Below are 15,697 nucleotides of genomic sequence, written 5' to 3'. Positions count from 1 at the left end.
ACTCTCAGTTCTGTCTGGTCACCAGGGTAGTCTCACAGAAACTCACCCACATAATAGGAAAGGGTGCGCTTGATCCGGTCAAAGACAAACCAACGCTTCTTCCATGACTTAATCTTGCCGCCCATCTTGACCAAGTAGCCACGGCAGACCTGGTAGGAAGTCGGAGTAAGGAAGAGCGCTAAATGCACAGCCCACTAAAGTCTTTCTTCCCAGAGCAATCCCTTAAGAGTGTGTTGTCACCTGTATCCCACATCCAGGACTCTGTCCCTAATAACTCCTCGAGATTGCATCCCAGGTCCTGGAACATAGACCTCTGGTGTTGGGGCAGGTACTAGAGCCACCAATCTGAGGGTCCAGGGGGTGCTTCTGACCATGGGGCCCTCTCCCCGCTCCCTGGAGCCAGCATGCCCTCTACCTTGCTGCTGAGTACAACGTGTAGGCAGGTATCGACACCATGGCCAGATGACTCAATGTGGGTCTTCAGATCAAAGTCCTCCTTCCGGATTGGTAGGTAGCGGGTCAAAGGTCGTGCCTGGGAACCAGAGGGCAGGATCAAGAGGGTCTCCTTTCTACCCATGTTATTCCTCAGTCCAGGCCAATTGGTTTCACTCCTGACCCTCCTCCCATGCCCTTTTCGTAATGAAGACACAGACCTGGCATGTCTTGGGACTCTACCTATTCTTAGACAAAGTGCTTATGGAGCTGGAGAGTCAATAATCAGGTGGGTCCCCTTTGGTGTTCTCAACATCCATAGATTCCCTCATCTCTGTTTTGTGAGCCTATGCCAACTTGGCTAGGTCATGATTTCCAGTATGGTGTGGTTGTCCTCGGCTTTGTGATGAGATGCAATTCTCTTCCATTTGTGATGCATTGTCAATTCTGACTTCTATGTGTTACAGAGGCCGAATTAGGGGGGAATGAAACATTCTTACTCAAGTCACAGCCCTGGCCCCTATAAAAGGAGTTTATCTGGGGTGGCCTGTATCACCTTTTAAGAGCTAAAAGGAGAGAGAAGCAAGCTGAGAGGTACCTACTATCACCAAGAAAAAAGAGTCAGAAGCAAAGCATGTCATTTGGACCTAGAATCCTGGTGCTGAGAACCTCCTAGACTCAGGAGACGACTGTTGCTAAGACACATGGGGATCTCCAAGGAACACTGGGCCCACAGACGTTGAAAGGAGACAAGGGCCTCCCCCAGAGTTGAGAAAGAAAGCTCTCTCCCTACAGGTGGTGCCCTGATTTCAAACTTCAACCCTCCTAGACCGTGGGAGAATACATTTCTGTTTGTTAAAGCCGCTTACTTGAAGTATTTCTATTACATCTGCACTAAAGAACTGACACAGTCAAACTGAGCCCATGGGGGCTGATGGTGGTCCACATGCAGGAGGCGCCCAGGAGAAGGCTGAAAGGGCGCAGAGCACACTCACAAAGCCGAGCTGAGAGGACTTGAGGCCCCTGAAACAGGCTAGGGAAATCCACCCCGACTCTTGATCCACCCCAGTTCTCATCTCTGAGAAGTCTGGCCATACCTTCTTCTCTGGCCCATTATCTTTCAATTCCATTTTCCCATGAGCTTTTGGAAGCACCCCTGTGTTGTAGCCCTCCCACCCACTCACCTGGGAGAACTGTTTCTCCCGCATCTTAACTTCCTTCTCCACCAGCTGCTGTCTCCAGGCGCTCTCACTGTTCAGCCTTCGCTCTACCTGCTCGCGCCTCCGCCGCTCCTCTTCCAGGGCCTGCCTCCGGAGCTCCATCTCCCGCTCCTGCCACCCAATTGGGGGGTCAGTGCCCATAGTCACCCTCTTCTCCCCAGGTGACCCACAGGAAACACTCATCTCAAAGGATCAGCCGGCATAAGGAAGCAACAGCCTCAAAGTTCGGCAAGGGCCCCACTGGTTAATGGCAAATGCCCTAAAATGTGACTGGCCTGGCTTTAAACCCTGGGTCTGCCACAACAATGAGCTCTAAACACTGACAAAATCACTTAAATGCTCTAAGCCTCAGTTTCCTCATCTGTAAAATGGAGCTAAGATTGTACTGAAACTTAAATAAGATCAGGTCTGTGCATGGCCATCACCGACGCTGACAGGACGGGAAGCACTCAATCAATAAACTGAACTTTTATCATTGTTACTGGAATTCTTAGAATATGAATTACCTAAAGAACATTTTTTTTTTGATAACTAACATATTCAGTAGCCATCACTAAGTTGAGACCCTTTGAAACCCCAAATTAGAAACATCTGTAGTAGAACTTTAAACTTTATAGGGAAACTAATCTGGCTGGAGACTAAGCCCACAACTGAAACAATGAAAGGCATTATAAGGGGTATTGTTAGGTACCACCTGGCAGCTTTCATCTCATTGAGCCCCTCTGTGATAGAGTAGAATTGCCCCATAGGGTTTTCTAGGCTGTAATCTTTATGGGAGCAGATTGCTACATCTTTCTCCTGTGAAGCCAGCCACTAGGTGGATTTGAATGAACAATCTCTCAGCAGTTCAGCCCTTACCCTCTGAACCCCTGGGGTTCCTTATAAAAGAGTTTAAAATGCCATTTAAGCAAATCATTACATACTGAGCACATCAATGATATTTCTTATACAGCTTAATCAGTGATAATTCCTTCTATTCCCTGAATTTCCATTTGTCTTTTTCCCTAGTAAGATAATTACTAGAATGTTAACCACAAAGTCAGTAGTTTGAGGCCATCAGTTGCTCCACAACAAGGGAGAAAGATGAGACTTTTCTGCTGCTACAAAGATTAACAGACTCGGAAACCCTATACAGGGTTTCTGTGAGTCAGAACCAACTCAACGGCACTTAACAACAACAAAACTTAGGAGAATCTCCTTCCCCTCTATTTGCCAAGACATGCACCCAAGTTTCATGTAAGGAGTCCTGGTGGTGCAGTGGGTTAAGTGTTGGGCTGCTAACTACAAGGTCAGCAATCAGTAATTGAGTGCAAACACTTTGCCCTACCCAGGGACCCTGCCATGCAGGTGTAAGGAAACAAAATTCCTGTGGTCACCACCAAGTCCACAGAAGTAAATGGATAAAGAGGTTCTCATGCAGGAAATCCTGGCCGCCAGTTGTGGTCACTGTACTGTACTCTTGTTTCCAATCCCCACTTGGAATAGAACACAGGCCCTTGGCGGGTCAAGGCCAACCCCTCTGGGGCTCCCACCACCTCCTGCCTCACTGGCCCAGATGCACCTTACCCTTGACTCCATGAGCCGACTCTTCTCTGCATGAGCCTCTTTCAGCATCTTTTCCATCTCCTCGATCTTGCCCACATCCAGAGCACTCGCACTGGGGGAGAAAACAGGGAAGTAAGGAAGTGTTTGGCAGGGATGGTAGAACCACATGGCCTCAGTCGTACGAGGAAGGGCAGGCAGGGAAGGAGCTTAGCTACCTGGACATGTTGTCAGGGGAGCAGGCCGAGTTGCCCCCAGTAGAGATGCTGGTCTCCATGCTATCCGAGCTCTCCAGGCTCAGCGTATCGTAGGCGTGCTCCCCCTCGTCCCCACGCTCCCGCCCCACTGGCAGGTGGTGTAAGATGGAGTGATGCATGAGTGGGGGGAAGCCCGAGGGGCCCGGCGGGAAGGGGCCCGCCCCATGCAGGGCATCCCACTGGCACTGCGCCTCAGCTGCCGCCTTCTGCTTCAGCTCAGCCAGTCGCCGCCGTTGCTCCTCAATCACCTGCTGCCCTGCAGGAGGGACAGGAGGTGTCATGGTGGGCCTGCCCCCACCTGCAAGGACACCGACAGCATCACAGACATAGGTAGAGGCGAGCAGGACAGGTTAACACAGGGCCGCCCCTCTGCCCTCCAGCTCCCCTGAAGCCCCCATAGCTCCAGGTCCAGTTGCCTGCCAGCTGGCCACACCCGCCAGTCTGGCTTCAACACTGCTTTTCCACCTCAAGTCCACCCAGGACACTGGCCTGGTGGCATGACAACTACGCAGTGCCAGCTCCTAACTGAGGCCTGGACAGGTAGTCAGGGTCCATGCACCCAGCCTGCCTGCTGGGAAAGGGAGAAGCCTCAGGAGCACCCAGGGGTGTCAGATGCAGACCCTAGCTGCAATGCAGAAGCAAGAGCAACAACAGTAGAAAAGAAGAAGGAAAGAGGTAGAGCAAAGCAGAGGGCAGAAGAAAGCGCCACTTGAGGGGAGAAAGCCAGTTGACACTCCAACCCAGCTCAGCCCAGCCCACTTGCAGGCAGTGGGGACTTGGGTAAGTGACAGCATGCTGAAGCCTGGGCAGGCCTGCCTGACCAAAGCAATGTCCTCCATTACCAACGCTCTACCTGCTGGGTCGTCAGTTGCGAGGGGCTCGGCAGGAAGCAACTCGACTGGCATTGGGGGACCCAGGCAGAAGGTAGGGTAGAAAGACACAGACGGGATGAGAGGAGAGAGGCACAGACATAGACTTTCAAAACAACCAAAACATCCACAGGGGAGGTGTGGGCGGGAGACCACACTTGACAAAGATTCCTGGGTCTCCAGGGCCAATTATCTTAGGGAACCATCTCTGAAGGTCTCATCAAGTCCATCCCCCTGCCTCTAGACAGTGCAATGTGTCTAACCCTACTCAGGTCAGCAAGCATTGCTCTTATTTGCTGAGCTTCCTAGGAAATACAATGCCTTAGCCCTGATCCGCAAGTCTTCTGGTAAGTTTTCAAGAAATTCTCCTTTAAGTGTCTAATCGAAATTTTTTCTGTTCTTACTAATATCCCAATTCAGGGAAGAACATTCTATGACCAGTGTAAGCATGGATGAGGCAGGGGTCCCCCAGGTGAGCAGGTGGGCTGGCTTTGCAACCACTCACCCTTTTGCTGTAGGGCTAGCTGGCGCTTGGTCTCGATGTCCTGCAGCGTGGCTGCCAGGTTTCGAGGAAGGCTGCCCGTGCCATTCTGGGAGAGTAGAGCGCTCTGTAGAGGGAGGTGGAGGGCTGGGACTGGAAGCTCAGAGGGTCCCCTCCCCTGACTCCCCTGGGTGGTCTTGGCCCCTCCTCAGGTAGCAGTGCACCATCCACCACCACTACCACCACCACAATCACCACCACCATGCATGCAGCCCACCCACTGTCCTCAGACCTTCGGGGAGGGGCTCCGGCCCAGGGTAGCCACGCTGAGCTGGGAGGAAGAGGAGGAAGAGCCAGAGGAGGAGGGAAGAGGACCACTCCGGGTCCGGGGTAGGGGGCTAGTGACCTCGCCATCCATCTTAGAGCGGTAAACCTGAAGGAAAGAGAGTCTACCTGGTGAACTCTGGCTCCCCCACTGGCTAGCACTCCTCCATGTCACCTAGGCTGACTGTGATCCAAAGAGCCACCCTGGCACCAGGCCTTTGCAGCTGTCTGTCTCATTGACAACTGTGTTGAGTCTCCTGTGCCAGCCCAATGGGCAGATGTTATTGGCAACTGCCAGGCCTTCTTTCCCTGCTCTTCCTCCCTGGGCCAATCCCTGGGTCTTAGAAAGGATGCAAAGCGTTACTGTCGGTCAAGCTGGGTGGTTCCTTGTGACCCTAGACTTGCCACTGGCAGCCACGTGACCTGGGACCATGCACCTCTCTGCTCTGGGAGTCCTTCATTATCTGCAAAAGGACAGGGCAGGTTAGACTGGACAGCTGCCTAGCTCCCTCACAGCACTGACATTTGGTGAATATGGTCTTTAATAAAGGTGAAAAACATCTGACTTGGCACAGGCTCTGCTACTTCCCTGCTGTGTGGCCTCAGGGAGAGTCTTCTCTGGGCTTAGTGTTCATTATATGGTAAGGATGAGCTGAGTCAGAACATGTGAAAGTCTCTAGCCAAGTACAAGGAAGAAGCACCAAACACTTGATGTGAACCAAACTCCTCCCACAGGAACCTGGAGTGTAAGCTGAGGTCACAGACTAAGAGATAGAAGTCTTCACTCACAGTAGGAGTAATGCTTGAATGGAGGAATCTTAACCACCACAGGAGATTGGGGGTGAGACTTAGGGGGAAGACTGACTACACATAGCCCCCGTGGTCAGGCAGGCCCAGGCCCTCCATGGTGATTCTGAGGGGGGCGTGGGCATGTCCCTAAGATCATCACTTTAGGGTATTTGTCCCCCTCTGTCCTGCCTCCAAGGAGCTCTGGTGGTGCAGTGGGTTAAACACTGGACTGCTAACTGCAAAGTCAGCAGTTGAAACCCAACAGCTCCTCAGCAAAAGAAGCTAAACACTCCCAGAGAGATGGACAATCTCAGAAAGTCTGTGGGGCAGGTCTACTCTGTTGTATAGGATCACTAGGGGTCAGAATCGACACAAGGGCTGTGACTTTGGTTCTGGACCTGCCTCCAAGTGTCACCCCTGAGGAGACCACAACAAAGTCCCAGTAGAGCACACCAGCTGCAACTGTGTCAGGCCCATGAGTGTACCAGGTCCCCACATTGGTGAGCAGCTCTGGGATCGGGGGTCCACAGTCAGGGAACCCATGTAGCCTAGCCCAACACAGGGCACCAAACGGACCCCAACCTGACCACAGCTCCAGACTCCTCTGCCAGTGGACTCAGGAGGGTGTCTCCCACTACCTGTGGGGAGATCCTCAATGCCCTCCTCAGGATCCAGAGGAACACACAGTGGGGCTGACCTCCAACCTAAGGCCTGTAGCTAATGGAGCAGCAGAGCTGAGAGAAGCAAGGGGGGTTACCTGTAGCTGACGGGAGGCTTTGGCAGGCAGAGGTGGGGGGGAAGAGTGAGGGGAGGCAGCAGCGGGGCCGGTCCCCAGCCCGGCCATCAGCTCCTGGTACCACTGCTCTAAGTCTACAGCAGGGAGCAGCAGCTTCTCCATCTGGAGGGAGCATGGGGGGGTAGGGCCAGGACAGGAGGGAGAACGGAGAGGAGAGGGGAGGAAGGAGAGAGGAATGGCAGGCAGCACAAAGACAAGGAAGAGAAACACAGTGAGAAAACAGCTGCCCCAGCGTGTTCTCAAGGCAAATAGAAACAGTGAGGACACAGCTCCCAGACCACTGCACGAGCTAGGCCAGCGATGGTGACAGCAACAACAGGCAGACCCTGGGACACCACCCCACACAGCCTGGGCTGCCCTGGAGCTGAGAGGCTGGTGAATAGGGCAGACACAGACAGAGCTCCATAACAAGTGGGCCAGGGGTGGGGGAAACAGAGACACACTGACCACCAACCTTGGGAAAGGGTATGATGGAAGCGGAGGAGGAGGAGGGCAGCGCGGGAGGAAGGCAGGTGGTGGGACCCAGGTCCCGGGAGGCAGAGGCCCAGAGAGGCAGGCCTGGCGCAGGGGAGGGGGGCTCGGGCAAGGAGGCCCACATGTCCTTTAGCTGCTCAAGCGTCACGTACTTGGGGGCAAGCCAGGAGCAAGAGGGAATACAAGAGGTTAATGGTACCCAGGAGCCGACCCTGCCTGCAAGTGAGGGAAGGGGGCTGCTGGGGGCACAGAGAACATCTGAGGAAGAGCAAAGGGAACCACACCCTTTTTTGGTGACCTCCCTCATAACTCAAGGGCAACCAAGGGCATCCACAGGAGGCCCCTGGGCATATAGGTGGGCACACTCAGTGGCTGGTACCTCACTGTCAGTCAGGGGCTGGGCAAGCACACTGGGGGAGATGGCAGAAGCAGGGGGGTCCAAGCGGGAGCACAGGTGGAGAACCTCTGCCAGGCTCACATACTCCTAGGGTTCCCGGTGAGGAGAGGAGGCAGGGAAGAGGTTAACAGGGTTCAACCAGGTGCCCAATACCCCACACTCCATGCCAGGCCACAGGGCTGACACACCACATCACTGCAAACCCAGAGCAAGGTGGGCAAGGGAAGGGGGACTCAGTAGCCCACTGTGGGTGGAGATGGTTGTGAGGGAACCAGAAAAGCCAGAGCAGGGCTGACTGTCAGAAGACCCCTCCTCTGAGGTAGCCTCGGCACCCTAGCAGTCCTGACCAGACCATCGCTGGGTTTGCCCTCGGCCGGGGGCAGGCAAAGAAGCCTAGGGCAGGCTCCCAAAGTCCACTGAGGGGCAGAACCCAACACTCTGGGGCATGGGATGCACACAGGCACCATTCCAGAGGGTTCCCTGATACCCTACCCACAGGGAGAAGCTGAAAGCCCTGGCAGAAAAAGAGGATCCATGTCCAGGTTGGGACTTGGAAAGATGCCCCATTAGATTGTGGGTTAAGAAGACTTGGATTTCCATATCCATCACCCATTCTTAGACTCCTGAGCTCATCTAGGTGTTGGGGGCATGGGAGGCACTCCAAATGCATGCTGAATCCAGGTCTAGTAACTTCTGCCTACAATTTGCAGGGGGAGCCCTTCCGGGCCCAACTTCAGAGCCAACTATATTCTAGGGGTCACTGTAAAGAAAAATGAGCTGGGAGGGTCCAGTTATAAGAATTATTTAATGCCATGCAAACACATGCAAATTAATATGCAAATCGACGCACTGATTTTGCATGGGCTGCCCAGGCACTCTATGTAACGGTTGGGCAGATCAACACAGGAACTCTCTCAAGCCCAGATCAGCTAGAGCATTATTGCTAAGCCCCTCAGCTTGGCCCTGGGAAGGAGCCTTAGGCAGAAGCTCAGGAGGCAGGCAGGCAAGCAGGCAGTGGGCCCAGCAGAACACACAGCTGTGATTACCTCTTGTGCTTTAGGACAGAGCTCAGTGGAAGCAGGCAGGGTTAAGGGGACAGGGGAGGCCCCAGCCTCTGTACCCAGCCCCACCTCTGAGGACGCACAGATGAGCAGTTCCGCCTACAGAGAGGGTAGATGGTGAGGTGCCATAGCCCTCACACTCAGCCCAGCCACCCTCCCCAGGCCTGAGGTGGGTAGAGAAGGGGATGGTTTGTGCACTGAGGCAAGGAGGAAGGAGACTGTTCCTCACACACCTGGCATGCAAAGACTGGGAAAGAGCTTCTGGGCCCCAAGCCCGGCTCCAGACTGCAGTCCAGGGCACCCCAGGATCAAGACCTCTACATCTGTAACAGTCAGAGCTGTATACTACCCAATCCTTCCTCCGAGCTCCCCAGAAATATTTAATCACCTAAAACAGCAAGCTCCGTGGGCTCCTGGGAGCCAGAAACACAAGTGAAAAGAAACAGATGGAGCCACAGAGGATCAAATCCCAGACCTCAGTGCCACTCTTCTCCAATCTCTTCAGCTCAGGAAGATGTCCCTATACTACCTCACAGCTGGAGCCTTCCAGGACACCCCTGGGGCCTGAAACTGGGGCTGACCTGAGCATGTTACCTCTTTGAGAGTCGAGGTGGTCTTCGGAAAAGGCCTGCCCCCTGTGAGAGAGTGGTATCGTCTTTCCAGCGTCGCCAGTTTCTCCTTCTCCTGCAAGCCCAGAGCAGCCAGGATCAGAAAGGAGGGGAACCTTCCATGGCTGGCCAATCTCCCCAGCCCTTCCACACTCCCTTCACCCACGCTGAGGGCCCCAGCCCAGCCTGACAGGAGCTACCTTCTGTAGCAGCTGCAGAGAAGCGTTCTTGTCCCGAGCCAGGCGCTCCGAGTCTTGTACGGCCTGGGCCCGGATCTGCCCAGCCTGACTGTCCAGAACTGCCAGGCGTTCCTGCAGGACACAGGGTGGCCAGTCAGGCCCTGAGGAGACAGGGCTGTGCCCAAGGGGAGAACACAGCTGGACTTGGGTGAAGGGGATCCACCAACCATTCTGCATGGCCTCAATTCACCCCAATTAAATTCAGGCTCAATGATCAGCTCCTCCATTCTCCTCTCCCTCCCTCTGCCGATGACCCTAGTGCTACTGGTCAGAACCCAACCCTCACTGGTATCTGTCTCCCCTCTACCACATTCAGCCTCTGTTCTCCTGGTCTCCAGTCTCTTGACTTCTAATCTACTCTTCACACTGCCATACCCTCTCTTCCTGGAATGGCAATGAGGTTTTGTTGGTTGGTGGGCTTGCCTATTTGAACATTCTAATCTTTCTAAAAATATATATATTCTAATGATGAATCTGTGAGACACCTCACAACATGGTTGAACCCAGAGGACATTATGCTGAGTGAAATTAGTCACAAAAGGACAAATATTGCATGAGACTAATGTAAAAAGTTTTCAAAAAAAAAGTTTTTCGTGATAAACAGTCTATGATGGTTGGGAGAGGAGGATGGGAAATAATTTATAGGCTAGAGGGTTGACACATGTTAACATGGGTGACAGGGCAGGCAATGTACAAGAGGGAGGTTGGCAGAGGAAAGATGAAGGTAGTAGGAGACACAGGAGGGATGCAATACATAAAGTGAACAGAGGTAAATACTGTCAACTGTTGGTATATGGAGAAGATTGCAACCATGTAGTGAAGCAAAGTGTGTGATTATTTTTCATGTAAAACTGATGATTTGCTCGGTAAACCTTTATGCAATTTACAATAAAAAGTTGGAGAAAGAAAAGAATATATATACTTAGGATAATTTTTTTTTTAGTCCACAAGTCAAGTCCTTTCAGTCCTCTCTTCAAAAACAGTAAGTAGCCCTTCATTACCCATAGGATAAGGCACAAATTCCTTATCCAACACAACGACTATAGTAACTAGCCCGGCACTTGTCAGCCTCAGCCTTCCAAGATCTCTCAGCTGGCCCATGTGCTGAGAGGGTACACGTTAAAATCTTTCTAACAGTGTCCCATAGCCTGGAAGAGCTGTCTGTATCGTCTCCATCCACCACGAGCTTACCCACTAAGACCAGACCTACTACTATCTCCTCTCCAGAGCCATCCTTAATTCCCTAACTTAATTTCTTTGCTCTTTCCTCTGTACTCAACTTATATCACAATCTGCCTTGAATTATCACTACTTGTGAACAGATCTGTCTCTGCTTCACTCTCCTCTAGCCCTGCCTATAAGATCTTTTCTGTATCTGTATCCCCAGGAGGGCTCAGCACAGTGCCTGGCTCAGGGACAACAGTCAACTAAAAGGAAATGAAAAGAATAAATGAGGGGCTATGGAAAACAGTATGGCATTTTTTTTTCAGAAAGTTAGAAATAGAAGTACTGTATGACCCAGCAATCCCTCTACTTGGTGTGTACCCTCAAGATATATCCACACCCATGTTTGTTACAGCACTATTCACAATAGCAAAAAGATGGAGACAGCCTAAATACCCGTCAACAGAAGCCTGGTTAAACTTTGGTCCATACACACAATGGAATATTACACAACACTGAAGAATAACAAGAAATCTGCAAAACACCTCACAACATGGATGACCCTGGAGGACATTTTGTTGTTAAGTGCCTTTGAGTCAGTTCTGACTCATAGTGATCCTGTAGAGGGTTTCCAAGGAGGGGCTGGTGAGCATGAATTGCCAACCTTGCAGTTCAAACCAGTCTTGCAGTCCAGCGCATTAACCCACAGTGCCACACCTGGACTCCTGCAGGACATTATGCTAAGTGAAATTAGTCAATCACAAAAGGACAAACATATGAGACCACTGTTATAAAAAGTTAAGAAAAGATTTTCTTGCTAAATGAAAACATTCTATGATGGTTACTAGCGGGTTTTGTTGTTAGGTGCCATGGAATCGGTTCCGACCCATAGCGACTCTGTATAGGGTTTCTAAGAAATGGCTGCTGAGCTTGAACTACCAACCTTGAAGTTCAAATTGGCTTTGTAATCCAGCACATTAACCCACAGTGCCACGCCAGGACTCTATAGTAGGGGGTTGTTGTTGCTGTTAAGTGCCGACAAGTCAGTTCCGACCCATAGCGGCCCTATAAAGGGTTTTCAAGGAACAACTGGTGAGCTTGAACCACCAACCTTGCAGTTCAAACTGACTTTGCAGTCTAACGCATTAACCCACACCAGGATTCAACTAAGGGACAGGAGCAAGGAATTATTAACAGGCTAGAGGGTAGACACATGTTAACATGGATGACAGGGCAGGCAACATACAAGAGGAGGTTGGCAGAGGAAAGATGAAGGTAGCTGGAAACACAGGGAGGAATACAATAGTTAAAGGAAACAGAGGTTAGTACTGCTAACTCATGGTACATGGAGGGGATTGTGATCATTGTAATGAAGCAAAATATATGATCTTTAAATTGTAAAAACTGATAATCTGCTCTATAAACCTTTGCTCAATTCATAATAAAAAGTTGGGGGGAAAAAAGAAAAGCAGTGAGGCATAAAGATGGAGGTGGCTGGGAAGAATCTGCTGGGTTAATCCGAAGAGGGCCAGGTCCTAAAAGAGAGCCTTAAACCACCACTGTTAGGAGCAAAACGTGAGAGGCTAAAGAAGGGATGTGTCCTAAATCTGGGGTGAGTCAAAGCCTGAAGCAGGCCAGATGGCAATCCTCACTACCAGAGCTCCTGTTTAAGAAGAACCTGTTAGGGGTCAGGAACTCTCCTAATGCTTTGCTTTGTTACTTCATTCAATCCCTACCATAGCCATATGAAACAGGTGTCTTTATAGAAGCCCATTTTACATATGAGGACACATTGTCGTTTTTAGGAGCTGAGGTCTCACAGCTAGTTTAGAGGTAGAGCTAGGATAAGAACCAGATCTGCTGGACTCCAAGGCCAAGACTTTGAACCACTTCAAACCAGCAGAGAGGACAGGAGAGCTGGGTAGGGCTCGGGGAGTGGGGAATGGAGGTTGAGCAAGGCTCGGGAGGAAGAGCATGGGGAAGAACATATCCTAGGTCACAGTGGCTGAGTTCCAGTTACCAGGGGCCAGGGTGGGTGTGAGGAGGAAGAAACAAAAGTCCACTACTGCTGACACCTCTCAAACTTCTTGTAGCTCATATCCACAGGGCCTCTAAGGAAAGGGACTGGCTGATCAAAGACTCCCTGCTACATTCCCTCCAGAAAGAGAGAGGGAAGAAGGCAAGAAGTACCAGTACTCGGTACCCAGCCCCAGGACAGCAGAATGGAAGGGTGAGCAGACCTGAGTTCTAATACTGATTCTGAAGTTTATGAACTGGAAGGCTTTGAGCAAATATGTAACTTCTCTGATCCCTAGTTTCCTTGTCTGTAAAATGGCTATCAGACTGCTTGCCTTGTGGACCATCCTAAAGACCACATGAGACAAACTGAGGAAGCCTCTTGGCTGGGCAGATGCCGGGCGCATACTCATGTGCTTAGGAAACGCTCACTCTTTTCCATCTTCATCAGCCTCATAGCTGGAAAGTGGACACACATGTATAACAAGCAGCTTAGGGAGAGAAGCAACAGACATGGACATGTGTGCACAGACAAGCCCCAGCCCTCAGGGAGCCATTAGGGCCATCTCCCCCATCCTCTTCCTCCACAGCTTCCTAACCATTGTTCAGTACCAACCTCCTTCCAGAGGCCTCTCTGATGACTTTACTCCACCCCGACACACACACACACACCTGCTCCACTCCACCTGTCGCCTCCCGTACCTGCTGTGGCTGAGATCAGGAACAGACATCACAGCATCCAGGGCTTCAGAGCCAGCCAGGACACCCAATCCCCTCATTTTATAGTCAGACAACTGGGGAGCCTTAGCCAAGTCTGAGCTGAGCCAGGCCTGAAGCCTTTCTAGGGCCCTGTGGGCTCTTATCTCCAGATCCCAGGTCTTTATGTATGTCCCATCACTTTCACCAGACAGAGCACTCTACAAGGGCAAGGGAAGGCCTCCTTCCCAAAACATCGTCCCTGCCCGGCCAGGGACCAGACTGTGAGCTGAATCCGCTTTGCACTGCTATGCTGAGGGCAGGCATGCCCACTAATCACAGCTCTTGTTCGCTGAGTGTTTACAGCCATCATATCCTACACTGTCATTTCCTGCCCTCACACCAGCCTGCTATCATTCTCATTTTTCAGGTGGGGAAACTGAGGCTCAGAAAGGTGAGATTCACACGGGCTCCTGTCCCTGCCACCCTGCCACCTCCGGGGCACACCTTCCTCTTGGCAATGCTGCGGTGCAGCTCAGCCTTGCTCCGGAGCAGTCCCTGGCTGGCCAGCTCCCGCTCCTCCTCCACACGGCTCTCCCGCTCCAGCTGCTGGAACTCCACGTCTTCGAAGAGCTTCGTTTCAGTCTCCAGGGCCTCCGCCTCCTTGAACAACAGTGACCAACGGGGTTGGGGATGCTCGCAAGGCCACTCCAGGCCTGGAAGGGCAGATCACAGAGGTGTGGCTTCTGGGGTCTGGGCCTGGGGAGATTGAGGAAGGGACCTGCTCCCACCCCACCCAGCCTCTCTCCTCTGCTTGGCTTTGTCCTCTGAAGCCAGAGCAACTAGAAGGAGAAGACTGATCCCACCCCAATCCTTCCCGGTCCCCACCAAGCCACAGCACCGACCCTGGTGTTCGGCAGGTACTGCAGGGGCCAGGTGGTCCCGTCCCACTGCTTTCCTCTTCTTTCTGGGCGGGTGGCCCACGGGGGCCAGGGAAGGGGGGCTGGTGGCACTGACCCTTCTCAGCTGCTCCTGTAACTGTTCCCGCACTGACTCGGGGCAGTTATCGAGCTGCGTCTGGAGCTCGGCGTAGAGCGCCTGGCGGGCCTCCAGGTGCCTCCGTCCCGCAGCCAGCTCCGCCCTCTCCTGGTCGGCGGGAGGGGGGAGGGCGGCACAGGGGAGAAACAGAACACACACTCCTCAACTCCGGCCCCGCAGGGGCTCGAGGGGGCAGCAGGGCAGCAGCACAGGGCAAGAGACTTGGGACCAGGTGTGGGGGAGAGGAGAGAAAGGGAGGCAAGAGGAAGGATCAAAGAGGAGAACTACCAAGAGAGAAGAAAGAAATGCACAGAAAGGGGAAATGAGGAAGGAGAGAGGTGAAGAACGGGGCGGGTGTGAGACAGTGGTAAGCGAGAGACAGGAGCTGTGGTGCAGGGACTGTAGGGACAGGACTCAGGCAGAGAACAGGCACCGGGCAGAAATTGTGGTCTCTTGCAGCCCCTTCAACCACAAGTGTTCGGGTTGTTCCTTAGAAAAGGCCCTCCATTTGTTTTCTCACCAACCAGTCAAGATCAAGCTGGTTTTGCATCATAAACCAAAGGGCCCCTAGCCCCTCAGCCCTCCTTCTTCAGCCCAGAGACCAAAATTTAACCCTAGGAGAAAGGTTAGGGGCGGTGAGGGTTAAATACAGGGGTGAGGTGTGAGTCAGGAGCTGAGGATATTTAAAGCAGTGCAGCAAGGGGACCCCAGTCCAACCCCCTTGGTCTCCCTCCCTACTGCCCAGGAAGGGTGGGGGTGGGTGCTGGGGCTGCAAGCTGAGCCTCAGCAGGGAAGAGGGTACAATTAGTAGCCGTTGCCATGGTAATAGGAGCCCTAAGAGTGGGTACAGAGAGGAGGTGGATGGCTCTGTCTGGGGTGAGATGACACCTCTGAGGGTGGAAAGGGGACGAAGGGAGGAGTTGGTGAGTCACCCCTCCGAAGGACAGGCACAGGAGAGACTGTCATCACTGATTCCCAAGCCAGAGTGGGCTGAGGAGCTGGGGGCTGAGGGCTGAGACTGGAGAGGGAAGCTGAGTGAACCATCCCCACCACCACCCTATCCCCACCATCACCACCACCACCACCACCAACTCCAATGACCTGGCCCAGAATGAAGGCAGAATCCAGGCCTCCAGGTCACGGAGAATTGAGGTTAAGTAAGTTCCTTGAGAAATGCTGAGCTTCACCCCAGGAGTAAGCACCTATACTGAACCCTGATGAACCCTGTCTCCCTACCCACACACCCACCCCTCTACCCTCTCCTCCCTCCCTGCAGAAAAGGACCCAATCAGGT

At 52.6% G+C, this 15,697-nt stretch overlaps 1 protein-coding gene across 3 annotated transcripts in view; it reads right to left on the bottom strand.

The window, feature by feature from the left end:
* PHLDB1 (pleckstrin homology-like domain, family B, member 1) overlaps positions 1-15,697 on the bottom strand; it is a 40,705-nt gene that overhangs the window by 6,088 nt on the left and 18,920 nt on the right. For 2 of the 3 annotated variants that reach the window (XM_006833888.1, XM_006833889.1), the window contains exons 9-19: positions 13,873-14,028; positions 9,451-9,561; positions 9,237-9,326; positions 6,672-6,812; positions 5,094-5,234; positions 4,826-4,928; positions 3,413-3,707; positions 3,219-3,309; positions 1,617-1,763; positions 416-532; positions 47-149 (exon numbers count right to left, since the gene is read on the bottom strand). In XM_006833888.1, coding sequence (XP_006833951.1) covers positions 47-149; positions 416-532; positions 1,617-1,763; positions 3,219-3,309; positions 3,413-3,707; positions 4,826-4,928; positions 5,094-5,234; positions 6,672-6,812; positions 9,237-9,326; positions 9,451-9,561; positions 13,873-14,028 — 1,495 coding nt within the window. The remainder of the gene's footprint in view (positions 1-46; positions 150-415; positions 533-1,616; positions 1,764-3,218; positions 3,310-3,412; positions 3,708-4,825; positions 4,929-5,093; positions 5,235-6,671; positions 6,813-9,236; positions 9,327-9,450; positions 9,562-13,872; positions 14,029-15,697) is intronic. The other variant, XM_006833890.1, reaches the window with a different exon arrangement.

The sequence above is a fragment of the Chrysochloris asiatica genome, unplaced genomic scaffold (assembly GCF_000296735.1).
Source record: "Chrysochloris asiatica unplaced genomic scaffold, ChrAsi1.0 scaffold00008, whole genome shotgun sequence".
NCBI classification, from domain to species: domain Eukaryota; kingdom Metazoa; phylum Chordata; class Mammalia; order Afrosoricida; family Chrysochloridae; genus Chrysochloris; species Chrysochloris asiatica.
The sequence above is the reverse complement of the archived record's forward strand: the minus strand, read 5'-3'. Positions and strand labels throughout refer to the sequence as shown.